General features: G+C 42.4%; 1 protein-coding gene across 2 annotated transcripts in view; it reads right to left on the bottom strand.

The window, feature by feature from the left end:
* Window positions 1-25,018, bottom strand: part of nlgn2a (neuroligin 2a) — a 233,541-nt gene that overhangs the window by 73,111 nt on the left and 135,412 nt on the right. For both annotated transcript variants that reach the window (XM_065950222.1, XM_065950221.1), the window contains one exon: window positions 7,992-8,141. In XM_065950222.1, the coding sequence (XP_065806294.1) occupies window positions 7,992-8,141 (150 nt within the window). The remainder of the gene's footprint in view (window positions 1-7,991; window positions 8,142-25,018) is intronic.

Genomic DNA, 25,018 nt, shown 5'->3' with positions numbered 1-25,018 from the left:
AAGATATAACCCAATATTTGGTGGCCAGTATAGTTATTCATATCGTTTGATATGAACGTTTAAAAATCTGATACCATGACATTTCGGTACATACGGAGTTAAAGGTCACATACTGTGCCGCTTTCAAACAGTGTAAATAAGTCTCTGAGCTCCTCAAAACATATGTGTGAAGTGTCTTGTTCTACATCCACTCTGATCCTGTATTTGATCATGCCTATAAACCCCTCTATTTCAGTACAGCACAGCTCAGAACAGGCTGTGTCTGTGTCTGTACCTTTAAATATGTAAATGAGCTGTGCCTGACCACGCCCCCTCTCTGGAAGGGTTTGGGTGTACTCGGTCTTTCTCCCTCCATGTCCTATTGTTTACGGTGAGAAGGCAGACTCAGAGGGCAGAACAAACACCTAGCTGTGGGAGTGTCACCCACCTGGGGGAGGGGCTACTGCCCTTTGTGATGTCATGAAGGGAACATCTCCAAACGGCCTGTTTGAGCACGCATTTTCTGAAAAGTAGAGCAGGCAGAAGACAGAGAGGATGGACTTTTCTCATCATTGGGGGGTTTGTAGACAGACTAGGGACACATATTAGTGTTAGAGAAACATGGTGAAGTGTATTGTGCATGCATAATATGTGTAAGTACAACCCAAAAAGCTTAGCGTTCTAAATTAAACATTCTTTAAAACTGAAGGAGCAAAAGGCAAGAAAAGCCAAGGGGAAAAATGGTTTGTCATTGGCCGGGCTTGTAGCTCACCAAATGGGACGCTGTGAAGGCTTTAGAATGGATGGACTGATGGCCAAGTTGCCACGGGGGATAAGGCGATCTAAAGAGGCAGCAGAAGTAGCAAAGCAGAGAGCATTAACAAAAAAAAAAAAAGCCAGAGTACTGGGATGAAGGAATGGAGGAGCAGCTGACTTACTTGTCCCAAAGCCAAACGCAGGGAAAGGAGGCGGAGAGTCAGAGCGTTTTGCATACTTGTTCCAAATGTTCTAAAGAGATGGAGTCGTACCTAATCTAAAGCGCTAAAAAATGTTTTCTTCACTCTGGCATTCATCAACAATGTTTTTGGATCATGTCTGAATACATTCAGTACACTTTACGCCACACGCCATTTTACATCATATGTGAAGGTTATGTCACATTGAACATTTTTTCATACTGAATAAGGTTCCGCTACAGTTTGAATTATAGAATTCAAACTGTATCAAGGATACAGAATTCAAACTGTATCAAGGATATCTTAACATCTAAAATAGATTTTCTCTAACTTCAGAAGTCTCTGTTACATAAAAGTATTCTGTGTCAAAGAGTTCTTGAAACATGCACCAGAGGCTTGAACAAAGGTCCTTCTGATGCAGCCTCACCAAGCCTGCACATTTCTTTCTCATCTTCTAGGCTGTTATAAGAAATACTACAAGATATTGTGGCTACAACATTATTCATGAAACAACAACCCTGACCAGAGTTGTACTCTCGAAACTCCTCCATACTTTGCCTTCCTTTTGTTAAAGGTTTCATCTCGCTCAGTTTGTTTTTCTACTTTTTGCCCTTTTAGTGCAGGCCAACATAGTTTTAATGTTGACATAACATTACTGGTTGCATTAAAGCTTTACTGTGTGCACCTTATCTGGAATTTTTCTCTGCAGGCACTTAATATTTCCGCATTCCTCCTGAGACCCCCGTTGGTCTCAGGGACATTTGAAGATCAACCCAGGAAGACTTTAGTTACAAGCTGTCTAAAATGTTCTAGAAGTTTTCAGAAATGAGTGTGTATATGTTTGTAGTTTCTACCTGTTGGAGGACCACAAAGATACCAAAAACAGAAAGCAAGATGGTGGGTCCCCACTGAGGCTTCAGTGTCAGTGTAGCAGCCTCAGGTTCATTATAATGGACATGCTCCTTAGGGGAATGCAATCGTAGACATGTTGTGTCGCTTCACCTTGTTTTTGATCTGACAGAGAAAAGTTGGCAGGCGAGAAAGGGACAAAGGTAAGCACCTTGTAGTGCCTGCTGGGTAGTGCAGTTTATTTAGGCCCAACCTTAACAGTCCAGAGAACCTGATATCAAGATGACTCATGCACAAGATCAAGTCCAAGAAAAGCAAAGATTAAGATGAAAAAGAGCCAGTTGTGCATACAAGTGAGCAGTTCAGCGTGCCTATGTATGAATACTCTGGTCTTCTATATAGAGCTGCTGATTTGAGTCTTCTTTCTCCTTCCAATAAACAAGTATTACACTACGACTAGCTCTTCTTTCTATGTGGAGAGATTAGAATAACAGTTCTGAAATATGTTTATTAGATTTGACAACCAGATTTTAAGTCCAGCAGCAGAGAACCGACACTTTGATTCACAATCTGCCGCTTTCCAGATACAGTACGGGAGAGATGTTTAAAAAGGAACCAGCTTTAAGTCTTAATTAGCAGCAGTGCATTCAAATGAACTCTCCTCCAGCTGTAATCATTTATATGATCAGGGTTATTAAATACTCGGCTAAATTGAAAACATACGGTGCTGTAGAACTTTGCAAACCTCACACATCATTTCTTGCAGGCTTAGTTAATCAAGACCATGTTACTTTTGCAGGCTGGGAGGGACTATATAAACCAACTCGTAAACACAGCTAGATTCCAATATGTGCGAGGGGGGGGGGCTGACAAATGAGAGATTAAATATAATCTCGTGAAAAGATAAGCATTTCTGCCTGGCAGACACGCTTGCATTGCGTTTGCATTTCCCCTGACCGCATCCAGCTTCTGTATCAATAATTCCTGCGCTGCCCTTCCAAAACAGCATGTCAGATTGCTGAAGCAAGAATACAAACACAGCAGGAACCTTCGCGGTGTTGCCACAGAGCGGACATCGATATGCATGAGTGCACTCCGCTACACATGCTAGACGCATACGACACCTCATCACAACAAAATATGCATTTCTACCACTCACACTGGCTTCCCTGCATGTGTGTGTGTGTGTGTCTGTCAGAGGACTACACCATCAATCAAATAGGATGCATGGGGGTGAAAGATTACTCACAGTTCTCCCAATCTGGGCCAAATTGCACTGGATGGCTCTCATATTTGGAAGAGAGCTGTGGCTTTCTCTTTGCATACAAATGACAAAGTCTCCCACTCAATCTGATTTCTCCTTGACACAAAGAATGTGATGAGAGTCACAGATAGAGTGCTGAAAGAAGATACCACCAAACATAGATATATACTAGGAAACAGGTCCTGACAGATATGGAACTTTTGGGGCTGATACCGATATCGATATTGGTGGGAGAGAAACACTCTGATACTAATATCAGCCGATATCTTTATTTGAGCTCTGTTCGATTTGTAGAGATTGATCAAGTTATCGCGTTGATCCCTCAAATTCCGTTGATCAAACACTTGTGGAAAAGATTTATAATGAAGACAAGATGGTCACTCAACTGGAAATCAACTGTGCATGCTAAAACTGCTTGACACTATACACCTCACAAAGAGAACTGCTCATGTAATACAATGATACTCAATGAAATGCTATTTGACTGGTGAATAAATCAAATAATATCAGCACATATATGTTATAAAATTAGCCAATACCATAAGTTACTGCTGATACTGATAGTATTGGCAGCCATGGGCGTCATTATGGGGGGAAAACTGGGACTGACTACCCAGGGCCCCAGTGGGGAGGGGGGCCTTTCATGGGCCTGAAATAAAAATGTATTGAATGAATTTTTAATTCAATAAGCTAACCATTAAGATCACTTTAGACAATAAAAGCCTTTAGAACATTAACTATAGCAAGTTAATAAGTAAAACAATGCTGCTGAAAATGATTCAACTGTCTGAAAGGTGCATATATTACAAGGTTTAAATTATTTTTAAGCTATGAGGAAATATTGCAGTGATTATTTATCTTCCATTTTCAGAGTGTAAAACAAAGCATAGTTCAAAGTTTTTATGGGTCATTTGTGTGATGGATGGTGCGGTCAATTTTTCCGGGTGAGTTTGAGCCGTGGTAGGGGCCCAATGTGATATCTCTTCATGGGGCCCGGAGTTCCTGGCGGCGCCCCTGTTGGCAGCCGATACCCAGTGGCGATTCTGGAGTCTGTCGGGCCCTAGGCAAAAGGAGCCCTCCCACCAGTGCTCAGCAGGGCAACCAGAGTGAATGTTGTCAGATGGGGCCCCACTAGGGAGGTTTCCGACTGTCATTGCAAAATTTGCACATTTTGAACTGCTGTGATTCCAAGTTTATCAACCCTCTGGGGCCCCCTACTGGTCAGGGGCCACAAGCAGTTGCCTGCCTTGCCTGTTGACGAGCAGCGCCTCTGACGATAACGATAGTCACTGGACATGCTAATATGCTAATATCGGCCTAAATGCTAATATCGGCCAATGTTATTGGCTGCCTGATAAATCAGTTGGGCTCTACTTGGAATCAGTTTTAAAAGTTTAAAAGAGGAAATCTGGTTTTATCAAATGCACTAACAGTTACAAAGTGATAACCTGAAAGAATTCCATACTTTCCCTTTTTATCTTGTTTCTTAGAAGAATCAAATTGGGTGATAAATGTGGAGTAGCAGCTGCCTCATTTCCTCCTGTTTGAAAACTTAACTTCTGTTGGTAATCCACTTATTTGGATCCCTTCTGAAAAAAAGGATTTGTTTCCCTCCTTCTAAAACTCTACATACGAGGCTCAAGCTGGGATGAAAAAGACTCCACAACAGAGAAACAGTGTGGCTGCGTTTGGTCAAAACAGATAGTCTTATTAAGATGTCCATCTTGTGGCAATTAGCAGCTGAAACAAACGGATTATGTTATCGATTGATCTGATAATTAACAGAACAACTTTCCTCGGATGATGCTTCTAGCGACTTTGTTTGAAATCGATCTTTTCAGAAATGTGTGTTTTGATCTTTGCTTGTTGGAAACAAAGTAATATTTCTAGAAAGGACAGATCGCCTCGAGATAAAGCTCAAGATGTTAAACAGTTTATCAGTGAGATGAAAACAAAGAAAGCCACTCTTGTCTTGTCACACTCGGGCTCCTGGCAGCTTCATGAATCTCTGGTGTCACATTCTGGATCACATTGAGTTACCCACTTATAGCCAAAGAATGCTAATGAATTCAATGAAGAAGCATTGAAAAGCAAACACTTTAGGTAATGACATGCAAATGAAACTCTGTCATCGTTGTAAAGGCTGTTTAAAGGCTCTGGAAAACAACACAGTTACATCCTAAAAAAAAAAGAAAAAAAGCTACAAAGCAAATCAAAGGAAGGCAGCTAGTCTTGAAACAGCTTCCAGCAGCCGACTCTCTTCTAAGGCTGATGAAATATGTAATGCACTTAGTTTCCTTTAGTTAGCACCTGCCTCCTTAGAGGCATGTTCCTCCTCTCCAAGCTAAATTACCTGCTCTCAGTGGAGCGAGACACAGCGCAGTGAGTAACAAAGAGGAGAAGTCGAGTATGTTTTCAGAAAGGGGATGATGAGCTTGAGCTGGTGAGCTGCGCTGACAGACTTTTTATTTTATTTTATTTTTTTTACTCCTTTTCTCAACCTGTGCCTGGATTTTACAGTGACCTTGGCACTCAGGTTACATACAGCACACTCTCTTCACTCAGCCTGAAAAGCCACCTAAACGTCTCTATAAATCCTTCACTTTTCTGTGTGGCAGCAGCTCCAAAGTGTATCATCACAGCGCCTTCTCCCACCAAGAAACACTCTGTAAAGACATTTTCCGTGTAACAATCCATGCTCTTTGTGGAATGAATTACACGGCTCCAGCGTAGACACCAAAGAGGTTGGAGGCAGCAGGCGGGGGTGTGCAGTTAAAATGAAAGAGTGTGAGGTGTATTTCTGTGTCAGTTACAAAAACGACAGATCTGTATCTGATTTGCATGCTTGTTGCTGTCTCTGCATTCTCTCACATAAAAATGGCTTTCTATGAAAGTTGCTGGTAAAGTGTAACGTTAGACTGAATACAGGAGTCGGGAGCTAAATAAATAACCGAGGTCCGTTGTTACATGGTGAGAAGTTTGAAGGCGGGGCAGGACAATAAATCAGTATGATTTGAGAGGTTGTGAATTTTTCCATTTTTGACCTGGAATGACTCCGGGAATAAGAAGAAAAATGGAACTCCAACTGCGGCTTCTGAGAAAAAGTGTTTTTTCTGACCATGTCATTAAATCTTCTGCACGCATTCATGCAGCTAAAGAGAGTGGAAATAACTAAATATTCACAATGCCAGCTTCTTAAGATAATTACATATTTATAAAAAAAAGAAACCCACTGAGAATAAAAATGTTCATGTGGTCTTACATCTGACACAAATGTGCAAAGTGACCATTATGTCTTGTGCATTACATGGGGACGCTGGTGGTTAGTGTGTGTGCCCCATGTATGGCGGGTGGACCAGGTTCAAATCCAACCTGTGGCTCCTTTCCCGCATGTCATTCCCCACTCTCTCTCTCTCTTATATCCGACTATCCACTGTCCTATCTCTCCATTAAAAGGCACAAAAAGCCCAAAAATTAATAAAAAAAATAAAAGTGCATTACATGGTTGCACACTGGTTACTTAGCAACAATTCCAAAAGAAGGTCAATGAGAATCAATCTTGGTCCTGGATGCAAAAATGCTTCCATGTTTCTAAAGTAATAAAGTGGGCGCTTGATGGAGGAGGCAACAAGACTATTAGTTGGAATTACTAACGAGAACTAAAAGAATCAATGACTACTTTACTTTCCTTTTATTGCACATATTGTAGAGTAAAACATGTTCAGATATTGTTAACTACTAGTGCAACTTTACAGATGTGTTCTCATTTTAACCCATGCCACAGTTTCTTTTTTGACCCTGTGAGAACTGAGGATGATCTTTAAGCCACAGAACTGATTTTGAAGTCGGGCCCGAATGTCAGCTCCATTTCATATTGTTTACCGAGCAGTGTACAGGAGAGTCAAGGGCTGATCAGCTGCTGCCAAAGGATTCATTTCATGCACAGAAGAAATTCTGGTCGGCAGAATCTTGCGCTGTGTAATCAGAGCCACATGCAAGTTCTCCAACTTCAAGACTTTTTTTACAGAGTTGCCCCTGTGCAACATGTCAGACAGCATGTGAAAGCACCATGCCTGTTTTATATCTCGTCCCTCTCTCTACTAACACGATAGATAAGCACTCTAGCAAACAAAATCTTCACCTTCCTTCTTTTTTCATCTTCAGTCTTTGGGAGTAAAGGAGCAAACTTTACCTTCACACGTCAACAATCTTTCCCGATAGTTCAGTGTGAGCATATCATTCCTGAGCTCTGGTTGTGTGACGTAAATCCTTCAAACTGGGACATTTTACATCCACATCCACGTTTTAAGAAGGCTGTCTTCTTCTTCTTAAATGTGCATTATGCTAGCACTTCATTTAAAATTAACATAACACAATTTGGAAAGTTAAAGTGTCGTTTTGATTTCATGTATTTCTGTGGAATCAGTTTTTCTTTGGTTTTGGTTCATTTGACTACGGAAATGATTCTTCTTATCTTTGAGCGTTTCAGAGAAAAATCTGAATCAGGAAGAACGAGACACTTGCAGGTTCTGAAGCGATGCTTCAACTGAACAAATGTAAGATTGGCTGGTTGTTTTTCTTTGTGCACTGGTGACAGTGGAGAAACAATTACACAATCAGAGGGTTTGAAAAAGGAATAATCAAACAGAGGAAATCCATGAGCTCTCATGATGAACGCCTGCACTGGTTGTCATTAGAGTGATGAATTCTATTGATGTCATCCATCACCGACTTAATCAATCCAGATGAGAGAAGAAGAGCCTGCTGGGTGAAATCGACTTGCATGTGCTATTTGTGAGTTCGGTGGCAAAAAAAATGAGGTCACCTTAACTTGAATATATTAGCATGACGCATGATATCTTCAGAGTCACATGGTTTGTGTCGATGCTGTGGGAGTATCTGAGGCATTTTGTCCAGTTAAAAAAGACATCCGGCTCACTTACCGAGCACGCCAAGCCGGTAGTTCATGGTCACGACGATCACGTTGCCGTAGGCGGCCAGGACGCTGGCATCAAACATGTTTCCGGTGCCTTCCATGTAGGAGCCTCCATGAATAAACAGCATCACCGGCTTCTTCCTGCGGTCGCGAATATCTGCACGAACATAGAGAGAGAGAGAGCAGGGGGGGAAAAGAGAACAAAAAGGAAAAAAGTCAATAACAGTATTAAGGCCTTTCATATTCTCTTTGATCACATATTGTGTTAGACCATAATATACTGAGCAAACAGCAAAGTGCTCGCAGGATGAAAAACAGAGTTTCAGTGTTAAAGCCTGGGAACTGTTCTGTTCGCTGCAGCTGGATGTCAGCTCTTAAAAAAAAGGTGCAGGTAATTTAGATTTCAGCCAATGATTCCGGCAACAGGCAATAAGAAGAGACGACACAACAAGAATCTAATCAAACGTTTCCTGGTGATTAAAGCAGTAATGTTGGGAGGGAAATCACCGGGTAGTGGTCTATATTGGAGCTAACCTGTATATCACTGCGTCTTGACAGCCTTTATTTCACACTGAGGCCCAGGTTGACCGATAACGATGCAATCTTAAAGCTCACCACATGAGAAGCCGTATGAACTAGTGGACCCACCTGCGCTAAGTCGGTTACTAAATTAAAGCACAAAAATGAGGGCAGACGTTTGCAATTAGAGCAAACTGACAATGTACAAATGGTGGAGAGGACAACAAGCGCACACGCTCTGCAGGCTGTGAGAGCTCGAGGTGTCAAAGCTCACCCCAAAGAGCTCTCTGCTGCTAAGAAGAGACGCTTCAACGCTGGGTAAAAAAGGCACTCTGGGGACTACATAGCAAACACACAGTGAAAGTGCAATTTGCAGGTAAAAAAAAAAAAAAGAGAAGCCCCCAGTATGACATGAGAAGCCATATTAAAGCAAAGCCTGCAAGGACTAAAGCCGATGTCTGGAAAACATTCTGTGTGCAATCAGCAGATAATAAAAGGCCACTGGCTCTTAATGCATCATGTCTGCTAGGAATTTCCATAATTCCCTCATTTCATTTTGCACCTCAGAACTTGGAGCTCCCATAAATGCAAATTGCAACTCGGGCCCCGGCTGCAGCGACAGCTATATCAACCTATTTCTGGGTCAACTCCCTCGAGGGGGAATCTTTGGAAAACACAGCTTTCTTGGATGGTATCATTTTTGCAGCGGCACATATTGTAAGTGGATCCTGCCTAGTGGTTAAAAAAAAGGGGGGGGGGGGGGGGGGGGGGGGGGGGACGACGACAAATGAGTGAAAACTTTCATGTGAAAATTGTTTTTCTATCACTGGACAAAAATGACGCAGAGCTTAGTTTTGGGGCTGACTCTTTTCATCTATCTACCAAATTGTCAAAGTCTTCACATCAGAAACACAATCATTCATTTCTACTATTCTGAATTGATCGAAAGGCCAAAATAGATATTTGAAACATCCTCTGTATTGTCCTAAGTAGAGCCAGACCGATTTATCGGCCAGCTGATAATATCGGCTGATATTAGCATATCAAGTGACTATCGGTTTTGGCAAATTTTATCCGGATATGTGCAGAAAGTACTAGATTTATTCTGCAGACAAATAGCATTTGATTTGAGTTTCATTGTGTTTCACTGGCAGTTCTCCTTCACCAGCAGAGGGCGCTGTATGGATTACAACAAGCATCATTACTATCCAGAGTGACAAGCAGTGAGGCAGGTACATGCACAGTTACTTTCCAGTTGAGTGAACATCTTTTCCACAAGTGCATGATAACTGCATTTGATGGATCAACACAATAAATGTGTTTATCTAAATCTCTCTGTACAGATCAAAGATAAATCTAAGAAAGATATCGGCCAATTTACCGGTTTCAGATTTTTTTTCTCTTTAATATCCACATCGGTATCGGACCCAAAAATACCATATCGATCGTGCCCTAGTGCTAAGTAGCCAGTTTGAGAACGGCAACCCCGCTGTTGACATTTTCTTCCATGCACCTTTTCCATCGTCCTTACAACAATGCAGCAAGGGGGTGTCAATCATGGATAGTCAGCCGTGCTGCTAACATTAGCTAGTTCTCAATATCTGTAATGCATGGCTGTGTCCTACATACTAACTAAACTAAAATACATAAAAACTGAAAGTTCCCCACAGGAGCTTTTAACTAACAAAATCCTTCATGACATCAAGATCAACTATCAAACAATTTCTACCCAAAGATATGCCTTTCAGAGAGAATCCCCTCAATGTCAGTCATGAGATGCTCCAACATACGTCTGCTACAGTAGCGTTGTGTGCATGTGTGTGTGTGTGTGTGTGTGTGTGTGTGTGTGTGTGTGTGTGTGTGCAAGCAGAAAAGTCCCTGATGGATCCTCGTTGGCCTTTGAACCAGCCTCCCTGCTGACTGAGAGCAGAGATACTCCTGCCTGCCAGGAGCCTACGGTAACATATGGCACACAAGACATAGAACTGTGGCACCCTGACAGCCCCCGTTGGTTTTTCTGTGCGTGTGTGTAGGCTTGGGGTTATAGAGAGCAGTAGTGCAGAACAGCCACATAAATAACCACCACAGCATCTGTTGGAAGGGGAAGAGAGATGGAGGGTATTTGGCTCCCTTTGAAACCTGCTTATATAAATAAATAAATATTTGAGAAATACCTGCTGAAACATGCAGTTAGTGTTTCACATGGAATACACACACACACACACACACACACACACACACACACACACACACACACACACACACACACACACACTGTATTCTTACTACACAGCATTGCCGCTCAAACCGGTACATCACTCAGGAAGACTCACACACACATGGGGAGAGGGAAATTTACAGGCAGCTGCAATGGCGGGTCACTATGGCAACTGCTTCCCTTTGCCTTGTTTCTCCCCTCTTCTCGTTCTCTCACTCTCACCATGAGCCACTGTCACATGGACAAAGTCTCATTGACTGTTGCTGTGGCAACATATTGCTCTTGTGCATCTCTAACCTTCACCTCGTCTCTACCTGCATGTCATTGTATTAGCGACGAAACCACCACGTACACACTTCCTGTACACACACACACTCTGCAGCTATGCAACAAGAGACACAGAGTGACAGCCAGTGGCATCATGGGAGACAGAATGCAGATGTACCCACACACACACCCACATGGTAGACAAACACACTCCAGGCAGCCTGTCACAGTTGACCTGTAGACTCTGTGTCCATGGATCAGTTACAGGGCGGATCGTTCTGGCACAGTGACAGACGGGAGCGAGGCCCTCGGGGCTACAAGCTCTCGCTCTCTGTCTCTCTTTCTGTCTCGGCCGTTCGCTTTCTCTCTGCCTCGGGCTTTGTTGTGTTTTTCCCCCCACCGCAAAAAGTTTAGCATGCCCACTTACAGGCAGGTGGTTAGGTGGCCAGCCCTCAGGATTATTTCTGCACAACTCCTTTCAAAGTTCACAGAAATAAAACACAGAGGGGACCTCAATCATTCATCTGTTCAAAACATGCAAATGTAATGCAGCAAAGTGCCTAATCAGGTCGTCAGCTCTTTTCAAAAACGCTTTAATATATGATATGATACACAACATGCCCACAAATAATCAGAGCTGGCACTGCATGACACTGTAATATGGATGTTATGCATGCATAGTTAGATGATGCAACATGGGGCGGCAGTAGCTCAGTCTGTAGGGTATTGGGTTAAGACCCGTTGGGTTGCCAGTTCAAGTCCTGGTGTGGACTAAATCTGGAAATTGGTCTGCTAGCTGGAGAAACCCTTTAGCAAGGCACCAAACCCTGACCACCGACTCAGAAGCACTCGCTGTGGGCAGCCCCCTCACTCTGACATCTCTCATCATCATGTCCATATGATCCTGTTTGGGAATATGTGTGTATTTCAGCCTGTGTGTGTGTGTGTGCAGCATGTGTCAATAACAGAGTGTAAAAACAGAACAGATCAATAGTGTATGTCTTCTTCTAATAGTTAGGGAAGTAGCACAGTGTCCAGAATATACGCACAAAGCTTTAACAAATCCTGGACATGCCATGAAAGATTATCGGCAGATGGTAAACACTTGAACAGAGACTTGAGCTAATGCTGAGCAGGGACAGGCTTACTCACAGCAGCATGGCAGGGTGGGCGATGATGTCTAACTAAAGGAACAGAAGTACAGTGGAATAAGAGCAAAGCTACATTTCAGAGCAATTTACCTATTTAAGAATTTTACTTTTATTCGACTGTACTTTCTTCTACTGCTCCACATTACAGAGCGAGGTAATAATACACTTTACAGTTCTAATTTCCTGGAGCAATTCACTTTTCACTGAGCAATTATGAAGATTCAAAGACGGCTGAATGTCATAAATGTTTAAACCGATGAGTCTCTTTTAGTCCTGCTGGTCGTTTCCACAACAGTGTATATAATCACGTATGAAATATACGGCGTCTTATAACGTCATATGCAGCACTGACATTTTATTATTATTGGACACTCAATAATCAGGGGCTATCTTAACTGGCTGGACAGGGGTTCAAACTCCACCCACATGTGAAACTATTGTTTTCTGAGAGAGAAAAAAACAACACGACTAATTTTGAATTTTTGCAGTGGAAAACGTAAAAGAAGGTAACATTTTCCTGCTCATGCACCAAACCTCTGGCAGTGATAACAATCATTAAAGGAGCAATGTAAGATATCTACTGAATTAAATCATAAAATGACCTCACTGCATCATCAGACATTAAATATACTTGATTTCTATTACATTTAAGTGTGAAAAATCACATATTAAGCATTTAAGGAAACATGTTATGATGAAGTTCTGGCTTCTCTGACAAATGGTGAATGGTAAAAGGACTTCAAAGTCAAAGTCAACTTTATTGTCAATTTCAAAATATGCCACGTTTGTCTTCGTCCCGCGGTGCAATACAACCAAAATAAGGTAAAATAAGATAAGGTAAAATAGATCAAATAAAATGACGAAAAAATTACAGTAATAAATTCTAAATTGTGCAAAAGGTACAAAATGGTAAATAAAATAAAATTTAAAGAAAAAGTAAACTTGTGCAATATGTGCAATGTGCAGTAAACTGAGTGTACTTTTGAATAGTTGGCTTCAGAGTTATTAGTCCAGAGTTCTGTAAACTTGTGCAATGTGCCGTAAACTGAGTGTACTTTGAATAGTTAGCTTCAGAGTTATTAGTCCAGAGTTCTTGGTGGCAAACGGGAGGGGGTTTCAACGTCCAGTGTTCGTGGGGGCAGAGGGGAGGGAAGGAAGAGAGGGGAGAGAGTTAAGCTTCCTGGCAGCTTGGTGGAAGAAGCTGTTTCCCAGTCTGGTGGAGCCGGCCCGCAGGCTGCGGTACCGTCTCCCCGATGGCAGGAGGCTGTGTGAGGGGTGGGTGAGGTCACGCACAATGCTGGTTGCTTTGCAGGTGAGGCGGGTACCATAGAGGTCCAGAAGAGAGGGGAGTGGGACACCAATAATCCGTTAAGCAGCCTTCACTGTGCGCTGCAGGGTCTTGCGGTTGGCAGCAGTGCAGCTCCCAAGCCACACAGTGATGCAGCTGGTCAGGATGCTCTCGATGGTGCCTCTGTAGAAGGAGCACATGATGGATGGGGGGGCTCGTGCTCTCTTTAGCTTGCGGAGGAAGTAGAGGCGCTGCTGGGACTTCTTGGCCAGTGATGTGGTGTTGGTTGTCCAGGAGAGATCCTCACTGATGTGAAGCCCCAGGAACTTGGTGCTGCTCACTCTCTCCACAGCAGCACCGTGGTGAGTGGGGGTTTAGGAGTGGGGACTCTCCGGAAGTCGACAACAACCTCCTTGGTCTTGTCGACGTTCAGGAAGAGGTTGTTGTCTCTGCACCACGTGGCCAGTTGGCTGACCTCCATTCTGTAGTGCGTCTCATCGTTGTTGGAGATGAGACCAACCACTGCTGTGTCGTCCGCGAACTTCACAATGTGGTTGCTGCTGAAGGATGGAGCGCAGTCGTGGGTCAGCAGCGTGAAGAGCAGGGGGCTGAGCACACAACCCTGGGGGGCTCCAGTGTTCATGACGGTGGTTTTTGATGTGCTGCCGCCAACCCGCACTGTCTGAGGCCTCTCGCTGAGGAAGTCCAGCAGCCAGTTGCACAGGGAAGTGCTGAGACCCAGCTGGTCCAGTTTGCTGATCAGCTGCTGAGGGATGATGGTGTTGAATGCTGAACTGAAGTCTATGATGGTCTTCTGTGGGGGCGTGCTGTTGTGTGCTTCAAACCTGGCAAAAAAGCTGTTGAGGTCGTTCAGCAGAGAGGTGTTGCTGTCACAGGTCTGTGGCTTGGGTTTGTAATCCGTAATGGTCTGGATACTACGCCACAGGCTCCTCCTTGAAGTGTCCGGTTATTTTTAGTGTGTAGCTGCATTTGGCTTCCCTGATGAACGACATGCAGGAAAGAAGCCACAGGACGGATTCAAACCCCGGCCGCCTGCTTGGAGGTGGAAAGCCTCCATACATGGGGTGCGCGCACTAACCACTGCTCCACCAGCGCCCCAGGATTTCAGCTTGTATACCTCTTTTCTAGTCTTCTGACTACTCAAAGCACTTTTACACCGCAGGTCAAACCGACCCATTCACACCCTGATGGTAGAGCCTGCTGAGTAAAGTGACCATCAGAAGTAACTAATCACATTCATACGCTGCTGACGAAGCAGCGGGAGAATTCAGGGGTTAAGTGTCTTGGACACAGACACATCAGACATGTAGCTGCAGGGGGTGGGGTTCAAACCCTTGACCTTCAGGTTGAGAGACGACCAATTCTACCAACTGAGCCACAGCCGCCATGATGGGAACTTGACATTTCTTATGTATGGATGTGGTGAAGGCTCCTCATTGCACCACATACATCTGTCTACAGCTTTACTTTCCATCTCTTTAGTAAGAGTAGAAGTTATTGTTCATTTAAGTTACAAACTTTCTGGATCAGTGTAACACTTCTTGAAACTCCTTTTTTTCTGAATTTGTAGAAGTTAAGGTTAGGGTTTGTTATGTGGGGAGGAAAAAAATGTAACCAGGTGGATGGAATAGTTCTTAATATTTGTAACTGTATTTAGCTGATTTCAGACACACTAATGATGATCCATGACGACAAATCAGAGTTTTATTTTCAGTGTCAGAGTGACAATAAACAGATTCTGGCCACCGCTGCATCCCATTAAAAGCCTTTCAAGTTTGATTGAGCATTTCTTCCTTTGTGACATTGCAACACTTATTTAATTATAGCATCAGATCACTCCACCCACCCATGTTACAAGTTAACAGACAAAAATGACTTCAGACAATGAATACTTAATAACTGACAGGCTGACAGTCGGCTCTGTTATTTTAGAAGAACACTTTGACACTCCACTACAAAAACAAAATTGAAAAGGTGAACAAAATAAAAAAAAAACATCCGACAATGCTTATTGAAAACATGGGCTGCACTCTGCAAACACAAACAACGACAACAAAGACAGAGCAGGATGGCAGGGAGCAGCTGAGGGCTGGTACCCCGAGGAGCTTAAGCATGGCTGTTGATCCTTTCATGCAGAACGGAAACAATGAGACGATTAGGCGTAAACTTGTGTCGAGTGTTCCAGTTTGGCGCGCCGCCCACCGGATGCCCTCGGAGACACCACCCGATGATCAACTGAGTGATTAGTCATGAGGACGGAGTGCGTTCTGTGGCTCTGTGTACGTCACCATCGGCTGTTGATTTGATTGGAAGTGATGTCAGTAAACACTAACAGAGAGGGAGAGGACAGCTGAACTGAGGCATGTCATTGAAAAGATAAGACTTCATCTTTGAGGTCTTCATTATCAATTAATTACATTTTATTTATATATCACCTGAACCTGAAAGTTATCTAATGACATTTCATATAGAGCTCAGGCCTATAGAGAACAAACCAAATGACGTATTTTTATAGGCCAACCCTGAAGTAGCATCTCCATGGGGTCTAACGAGAATTCTCCTATGGGATTTTTTCATTGGATTTTGGATCATTGCAGAAAATAATCTGTGGTAAACACACGTTTCTGAAGCATAGGCGTTTTGTTCAGCAGGATAATCTTCACAGATGAACACCATTTTATGATGTTTGAAGCGTTAATGCGGCCGACAGAAGTAAAAAGCTAACGTTATGCTACAAGCTAACTACGCCACGCCGACACGCCGACATAAACACTTGAAGGAATCTTGGGGTGCGTTGGAATTGTCCCTCCTATCTCCTTTCACTATCCACTTTACCTTAATCCCGGAAGCATTTAAGTGGCGGCCATGATAAGAGCCGTTCGAATTCTCGAAACGTTAAGGAAAGGTGGGTCAATGCTTCCTTTATAACCTCCTTTAGGATACACTGGACCATCCTTTATCAAAGGAGATGAGATATGACGCCCCACAATTCCTGCAACATTTAAAGCGACTCGCGCATCCGACCGTTCACGAACATTAACGATGATCGTAAAGTGACACAGATCATGTAAGTTACCAGTGCAATAATATGCCTTGAACAACTTTCAACACTCTTTAACCCGTAGGCGAACTATGAACGTTATGCTGATGTTGTAAAACGATCAAAGTGAATTTAACTTTTATTGCAGCCTATGCTCAGTTTGCATTCGTTATTTATCCACTTTGAGTGTGTTGGCAGCCGTGTTGGCATTATAATCACCATAAAAACATCAACCTGTCTTTCAGGTAAAAAGGGATCAGAGACATTTTGAGCCAGATGATGTTATTCAACATATTTCATTCAATTCAGAATGTTTTGTGCATTTCTTCAGTTGTACATTCTTGTCTTGCATAAATGTAACAATTAATTTCATATTTATGTTGATGTTGATTTCTGAGTGGACAGGAAGCTGATGGTTTCACTTTTGTTACTTGTAGCCTGGTAGTCTATATTTCTTTTATTTCAATCCCAACCTTGTGGTAATCAGGATTATTTCACCGGTAAGAAGACACAGGGGAAAGTTTTTTAGATGCGTTTTTTGTAGTCCATTTTCGGAACATTGTAGTTTCAACACGGCAGACCCATGTCATTAACCTCCGCCGGCCCTTCACATTTAATGACGTGGCCTAGTGGAAAATGTAGTTGGATTGTCAGAGCAACGAGATCACCTTTCCCTAAATCCTTTATGAATTCTCCTAACATCTTTCCTAAACCTCATGACGTTTCCCTCGGGGTTAAGGTAAAGTGGACAGTGAAAGGGGATAGGAGGGACAATTCCAACGCACCCCAAGTGTTCATGTGTTACTTTTAATGACAGCTGTCCTTTTCTATCGGAAAGGTATCGACTTCTTCGACTTCTTTCCCTGATTTCCGACTCTATCCACTATCCTATCTCTAGGATGGGGGGGGGGGGGGGGGGGGGCGCCCCCCTAATATTATGGTAGGGGAAACACTGCTTATTTATGTTTACTTACTTACTTCACATGTTACTTCAGCATCTTTTGCACTATTCACCACTGCACTGTTTCATATTTAGTCATGTAAATATTAGTATTTTCTTGTTATGTTTATTGTTGATATTTAATGTTGTACCTGTACATAAGAGAGCACACTTCACCAAAGTTAAATTCATTGTGTGTGTAAGCATACCTGGCCAATAAATCTGATTCTGATTCTGATTCTGATTCAGGAATCACAACCATGAACACAACAGAAATGCATGATATCAACATTTACCATATCATAGCACTTTTACTTCAGAAGAGTTCAACTTTGAAGCATTGCCAAGCTCATAAATGTCACTTCTCCCTCACCGACCAATCAGAATCAAGATGGAGCAGGGCTTACAACATCAGCTTTGTCAACAACAATGGTTTTCTATAAGGTATAATTTCCAGGTGTGGAGCTGCTGCTGGTACCAGAACATGTCGACTCTTTGACATTGTTTTCAGGCTTTCCTGGTGATAGTTCCTTCAATTAGAGCAAATATCAAAAACACACCTGACATTACCAAGGTAAGCAGAAGTTAACTTTTGTAACCTAGCAACAACGAGCTCTGGTGAGAAGCGCTCTGAAACGGACGTTGTGAGCACATCCAGCCCTTAATCTTCCAATCCTGAGCCTGATGTCACATGAACACAGTGCCATGTGAATATTGCATATAAGTGGACTGCCATCTGCCATGACTGGACGACCAGGGAAGGTGGTAGAGGGTATTTTTCTATAGTCACAGAGCAGGGTCAGCAGAGGGTATGATTAAACTCTACGAAATGCTTTGCTCTACAACAGCAAAGAGATTTCATGAAGTCTTTGTGTGGAACACATGCATTTAAAAAAATAACATATATTACTTGTTAACAGAATCAGGAGCCTGCTGCGATATCATCTCCCTGTGCATTAAATAAGCGCTGAAAGATAGAAGTGTAGGGCCCTCTTCTAAAAGAGAGCCATAATTAAAAAGATATCGAATCATGTTAGGGTGAAGCGACAACTCAACAGGGAATAATGCAGCACACAGAGCTTTATACCTCCTCCAAATTAGCATTTTCATTCCTCCCTGGGAGCCTCGACTTCCCTTTCCCGCGTTTCCATTTTCATTTTCATTAGCATGGATGGAGCAGGGAAAAGTGTGTGTGCACAAGCACGTGTGGGTGTGAGGTTGTGGTTAAATATTGACCTTTTTACGCTGAGGTTTCCAAGCTATAATAACAGGGAAATTGCTCACAGCAAATGATGAACTGTCATCAGTGTGCAAATACACACAGGCTCTTTGTACTAGTGGACCAATTAACAGAAAGGTTACAAAGTGGGGGAAGTATTGTAACAGTGTGCCGGAAAGAATGCATTTGTGCATTTCTATGTATTTGTAAGACTTAAAAAAAAAAAAGTTTAGCTTTTATTGGTTGGAATTAAAGCAGCTTATCTTGTTTATGCAGGTCAAACAGCTGAAGCATTCTATGGATATACATCTATTCTAAATATAACCCAGAATCAGGCTTTATTCTTAGTATGCAGTACATCCCGCTATAAATAAAACATGCTCTGAAAACAGAATCAAGCTACATATGTACATCTCATCTCATCTTTTAAACATTCAGTAAAAAAGTGTCAGAGGAGTGTCATTTGTATGGAAAAACACATTGTGTATGTAATGTAATTGCATTTTTGTTTAATATTAATTTTGAATGCAGATGTGAAGATGTGATTTTTTCCTTTTATCTTGATCAAATATAAAGCCGGTACTTATCAAGAATCTCATATTGTAAACAGGGTCTTAAGCGTCGCTGGTTGGACGGGCTGAGTGTGTGGTTGTGTGTGTGTGTACTCGGGTCATTAGGAGGTCAGTGTCAGTCTGATGAGAGAGAGCGTTGGAGGTGGATACAGACACAGGGTGATGAATGGGATGTGATGAGATGCACAGCAGCAGAGCTGGCCTATAGGCCACTGAGCGGGGCGAAGGCTTAATCGTTAGAGCACAATGGATCAAGGCAAAGGCCATGCTGATTGCATCTGGGACATGTGTGAGTGTGTGTGAGTGTGTGTGTGTGTTTGAGTGTGTCTCCATGCACTCACTGGTATCATAATACTTGTGAGAACCAGTTGTGGATACAAAGAATGCATGTTTTCATTGGTATTCCACTAAATCCTTTCTATTAGAATAAGCACATTTCATTGGCTGAAGTGTTTTCTTAGAATCGTTTTACATTCCTGGCAACACCCAACATTCAATATCTGTGTTTTACTCACATTCATCACTAACCCCCAATAAAACACAGTAATGCACAGGATTGGAGATGTGACTTCCATGTAGAGGTTGTTACATCAATGCAGAATGAAACTCAACAAGCAGGGATCTTAAGCTTGTTTCAGATTGAACATCGACTGGAGCGATATGTAACCACATGGCATATTTACAGACTGGTGGCTGGTGATGCTAGAGATGTTAGCTACACTGTGACCTCATGTTTTGGAGTGTTTTCTTACCTTTAGACCAGTCGATTGTCTGTACTTTTATTTGCTTTTAATCTTAGACTTTGAAGTCAATTGCCTAAGAACATCCCTACTAGGTACTGCTTTCATTCATTCACTGCTTCACTGATGGTGCATTCAAGTGCTTATGAAAACCTCTGAGAATAATGACCTAAGTCTTAATGGCTATAGTTTAAATATTTAAAATAAAAACACTTCACATGAGAAAAGAATAACCTGCATGTCCTGTAGGAAGTTGTGAAATACTTGATTTGAAGATGACTCTCAAATGTCAGTCCCACTGTACAGTGAACCTCTTCACACCCTGATTAAAGTGTGCATAATCAAAATGAATGTAATTAACATTTACATTGCCTCGTTAAAGATGATCACATTTTGAAGCTTTTCTGCATCAAGAAGGTACACTTCAACACCTTTGTTAAAACACCTGCTTTGACACTTAATGTTTCTGTATTAGTGTTTTTATTATAGAAGAGGACAGTGGATGAAGTAGGACCCACCAGAGAGTGTTTTTTTTAAAGACGTATTTTTGGGCTTTTTGTGCCTTTAATGGAGAGATAGCATAGTGGACAGAGTTGGAAATCAGGGAGTGAGAGAGTATGGCAAGCGGGAACCACAGGTGGGATTCGAACTTGGGCCGCCCGCTTGGAGGACTACAGCCTCCATACATGGGGCGCGTTATAAGTTATTTTCATATAGCATTTTTATCACATGTACATGTTGTAACTTCAGTATATCATACATGTAAGGAGAAGTCAATGTAAACTTTTGTTCTTCAAATGTACACCAACACTTGTCACTGAAAAAGTAAAAGTGTGTTTCTTGACACTTCATCCTTCCCTGAACTATCTCACTCTGTATACTACATCATCTGAATATCTCCTTTGTTGACTTTGTTTTCAAGAGTTAACGCCTAAAAATAAAAATAGTTGCAATCAGCTGCTTGCAAAAAAAAAGCTTGACCCCTGACTTTTAAGGGAGTACATGCTTAAATCCATAAATGCATTGATTTAAAGCAACAATATGTAACTTTTCCACCTTAAATAGGAGCTTCAAAGGTGGATTTAATCGCACAAAAAAACTTTCAACAAGGGGGGTGGCATCTCTCCGATGTCCACAGCGAGGCCTGATCATGTGTTTACTGCAGTATGTAACTATGGCAGCAGTGGAGAAGTGCATACAGCTTTATGGCACTAGTTCACAAAGCAGCCTTCAGGTTTAAAGAGAAGCCAGTTCCCTCTTCTCTGTGCTGTTTGATACAACGGCTGAGGCTAAGAGGAAGAGGATGGTGACTAATCACCACCTGCAGTGCTCACTGGGCGCTCGACTCACGATTTGAGATGCAAGAAATAACTCACTGGATTCATTAAACATGCAGCTAAAATCTCCAGCCACCGCCCAAATCCAACTGTCAGAACATTACGTGTGTGCAGCAGAAAGGAAAGCGGTCACTGCATCACTGACGACCCTTCACATCACCTTCACCACTCGTTTCAGCTGCTCCCCTCAGGCAGACATTTCAGAGTACATTTGTCTAAAAAGAAAAAGTACAGAAGCTATTTCATTCCCTCTGCTATACTCATTTCATGCATGTTCACTGACGGTGATCGTGTTACAATGCCAAATACTTAGTTTTCTATTTGTTGCATTAGTCCAAAATATTCAAATTCTGCAGAAATGTATTGTAAATGTAAAACTCTTATTTATTGATCAATTAAAGAAAGAAAGAAAGAAAGAATCAAGGAGAACCCAAAGAACTCCACTAGTTGCACACTAGCCTGCACATAGAGAGGAAACACACACACTGTCAGCACACACACACACACACACACACACACACACACACACACACACACACACACTGTCAGCACACACCGAGTGTTGCCTCTGTCCTCACTGTCTGCCAGAGCTTATAACTCTGGGGCTGTGGGGACCAGTGTGGAGTTGAGATGATCTAGCTGCTGTACTGTTTGTACTCTGTCTACACCAACTTCACTGTCTGCGACTGCAAGCAAACACCCAACTCACAGCTCAATATGCTTCAAAGATCCCGCTATTAGAACCCCTCCAGACCCCCCAAAAAATAAGCAAACAGATGCTGCTCAAAGGCCTCACATGTGTCTACAGCAATTCTTCTCCTCTGTAATAAAGCTAGAGAACATATGCCACATTGCCTTCTCTTTAACTGCCTTTTAGCTTTGATTCAAGGGGAGGAAAGCACATTTCAAAGCCTCAATAAGAACTGTAAAAAGAAGGAACTATTGCTTTTTTTTTTTTTGCAAATATTTACATACATATACCTAGTCATTATTTGGATTTTCCCTACATGCAAAGCATCGGTACTCTTTATACTTCTTATTTGGAGCAAAAAAGAGATCATTGCTTCCTCGCTCCCTGAGCAGATTAGGCGTGGGCGAGATAAAAAGCAGCAGAGCTATGAAGAAGAAAAAAGACGAGTAGGACCACTGGGAAGAAGAATAAAGCCACCCTGGCCTGTTTTACCAGCAGCATGCTCCGCTTTGACTCAATCGCATCTCAAAAAGCAGTATTTTCTCCCTCTCTCTCTCTCCATGTATCGCTCTTCTCCCAACAAGTACATGCTCGTCTTTTTGTTCTCACATATTCATTATCTCTCACTCTCCTTTGACCTCGCTCATCCTCTCCACTTGTTTGTCTTCTGATCTCCGTTTTCTCTTTGGTTCCCCTCCTTTTCTTTTCATCTCTCACTCCCCCCCGACTTAATCTACCACTGCTCGGCCTCTTGCTGTGAGAGTCTATTTGTAACCTCTTTGCAAAGAAGCCCAGCGTGTTCAAACCACTTGATTTTTATTCCAATTGCCCTCAGTATCTTCCTTTTCTCTCTCTCTCTCTCGCTCTCTCTTCCTCTGTCTCGTCTCTGTCTCATTTGTCTTCCTCTATCTTTTTCATCTCTCCGTCAGAGGATTTTGTAGCACTTCTACTGTTAAATTACACCCGCACCCCCCCTCTCCCCTCTCCCATCTGTGTTATAAATAATGGCTGGATTAGGCTGACTTTTTGTTTGGCTCACTATTAGGGAGTGGATCAATTCCACAAATTGAGTGGATGGGGAGGCGAATACACACAGGCACATACATATACAGATTCAGACACACAGTCTCTCTGTCCTCCAAAATGCCACAGTGACCAAAACGGCACAAACGCCGGCATTGTCCTCTTTTTCCCCATTGCTACTCCTCCACATGCCCCTCATAGACGTCTTCTTCTCTTCCATTTTCCACATCCCTTTCTTTCAGCCTTAAGCTGTTTGGACTCCAGATGACCCCTCCTTTTCCTTTTTCTTTTTCATGCTCTCTATCTCTGAATTCTGTATGCTTGACTGGTAGCATAAAGATACGCTGATCTGATGTGGGCATCTGTTTTTGTTTGTGTGGAGTCTTGACAATTACCAGGTGTTGTTTTGAAGTATCAAAAAGAAAACACTTAACCACACAGCTGTTTATCAGAAGATTAATACAACGCTTGATTGTATATCAATATGGACAACTTGTCTCTATCTCCTTCCAGTGTACAAAAGTGAAGCCAAAATTCCCCCCCGCGAAACAGGCGGTGACATATTATGCCGCTGGTGACGCTATTTGGAGCAAAGACTTGTGCAGACGGGATCTGAAGCCGCAGTAGTGACGTCACACCAACTCCACCTACCAAATCGCACATTCATTTTATCATAACCACCGTAGCTTTAACGGCATGTCAATTTATGTTGCACATGCAAATATGATAAATTGTGAAAAAGTTTCTCAGCTAGCTTTTTTTGTAAATGTCTGACAAGCTGTTTCTTAATTATCAAAGTTAGCTTGACTGCATTATCTGAAATGTCAAACCAGAAAGTTGCATATTATATTGAGAATCAGTGGAATAAGTACGATCATTTATAATGAGCGGCTTGTTATCTCCGAGGAAGTTATTCAGGGTGAGACCAGACCCCTACTGCACCTTTCCAGGTCCCATTCCTCGACAATGCTCACTATACATTATCCCTTACTTCTATATCGCATACGCTGCAGGTTATTACTTTTAGCAATATATGTGTGAATGTCACCTCTCAGGCAATCCTGCAAGTATATAAATGTGGTCCATTCCTTTGTGTTTGCACATTGTGTACGTCTATGAATAAAATCTAATCATCCACATTCCAACGCTCCTGCCCATCTCCCTCCTCATCTGTCCTCACCCAACCTCTCATTATCCCCAGTCCACCTCCCTCTATCCCTCCTTCCCTCCTCCCTTCCTGTAACGATCTGCCCATTACTGGGGACTGCCGTTCCAGTCCTGGTTTCACAGGGTGTCTGGGATCTAATTGGGACGGACTGAGTGAGTGTTTGTTGGTGTGTGGCCTTGTTGAGACAGGGTGGGATCCAGAGGCAACCCCCCAACACACACACACACAAACACACTCCCTGTAGAGATGTACTCTTAGTGAGTCTTTACATATACAAACACTCATATGAAAGTATTTACTCTACTGGAACTCCTCTATCTACACACAAATACCTTCACCTTCCAGATACATTGGAAAACAGAAAGCCGTTGTGTCAGACTAATTTCATTTCATTTTCCAAGGACTGTATCTGGATTAACTCTTCATCCAACCACAGTTTAGTTTAATGTCCTGCAAGCTCATTCAGGCTTGACTTGGCTCTGGATTGTTTAGTAGGACGCCAACTTTAAACGTTCTGTTCAGTCACAAAGCATCTCACCAGATGGCTCAGGCTCATTTAGGGAAACTTTAGGCAGCAAGTCACCAACTTCTAAAATCTGGTTTCCAGTTTGCAGTATTAGCTGAGCACTAACAGATTGTCTTGGGATGTAGGGCCTGAGTCCACTAACCAGGGTTCTTTCTTGTGCTGAAAGTACCTTTTGTCCAGAATGAAAATATTTAAACCACACTGGTCCATGTCACTTCCTTCTTTTACAGACCAATTAAGATCAAGAACAGGCAGGACTTCTGATATAATCTTCAAATATCATATATATCTTGTCAAAAACATAGGTTGAAGAG

The sequence above is a fragment of the Labrus bergylta genome, chromosome 22 (genome assembly GCF_963930695.1).
Source record: "Labrus bergylta chromosome 22, fLabBer1.1, whole genome shotgun sequence".
NCBI classification, from domain to species: Eukaryota; Metazoa; Chordata; class Actinopteri; order Labriformes; family Labridae; genus Labrus; species Labrus bergylta.
The sequence above is the reverse complement of the archived record's forward strand: the minus strand, read 5'-3'. Positions and strand labels throughout refer to the sequence as shown.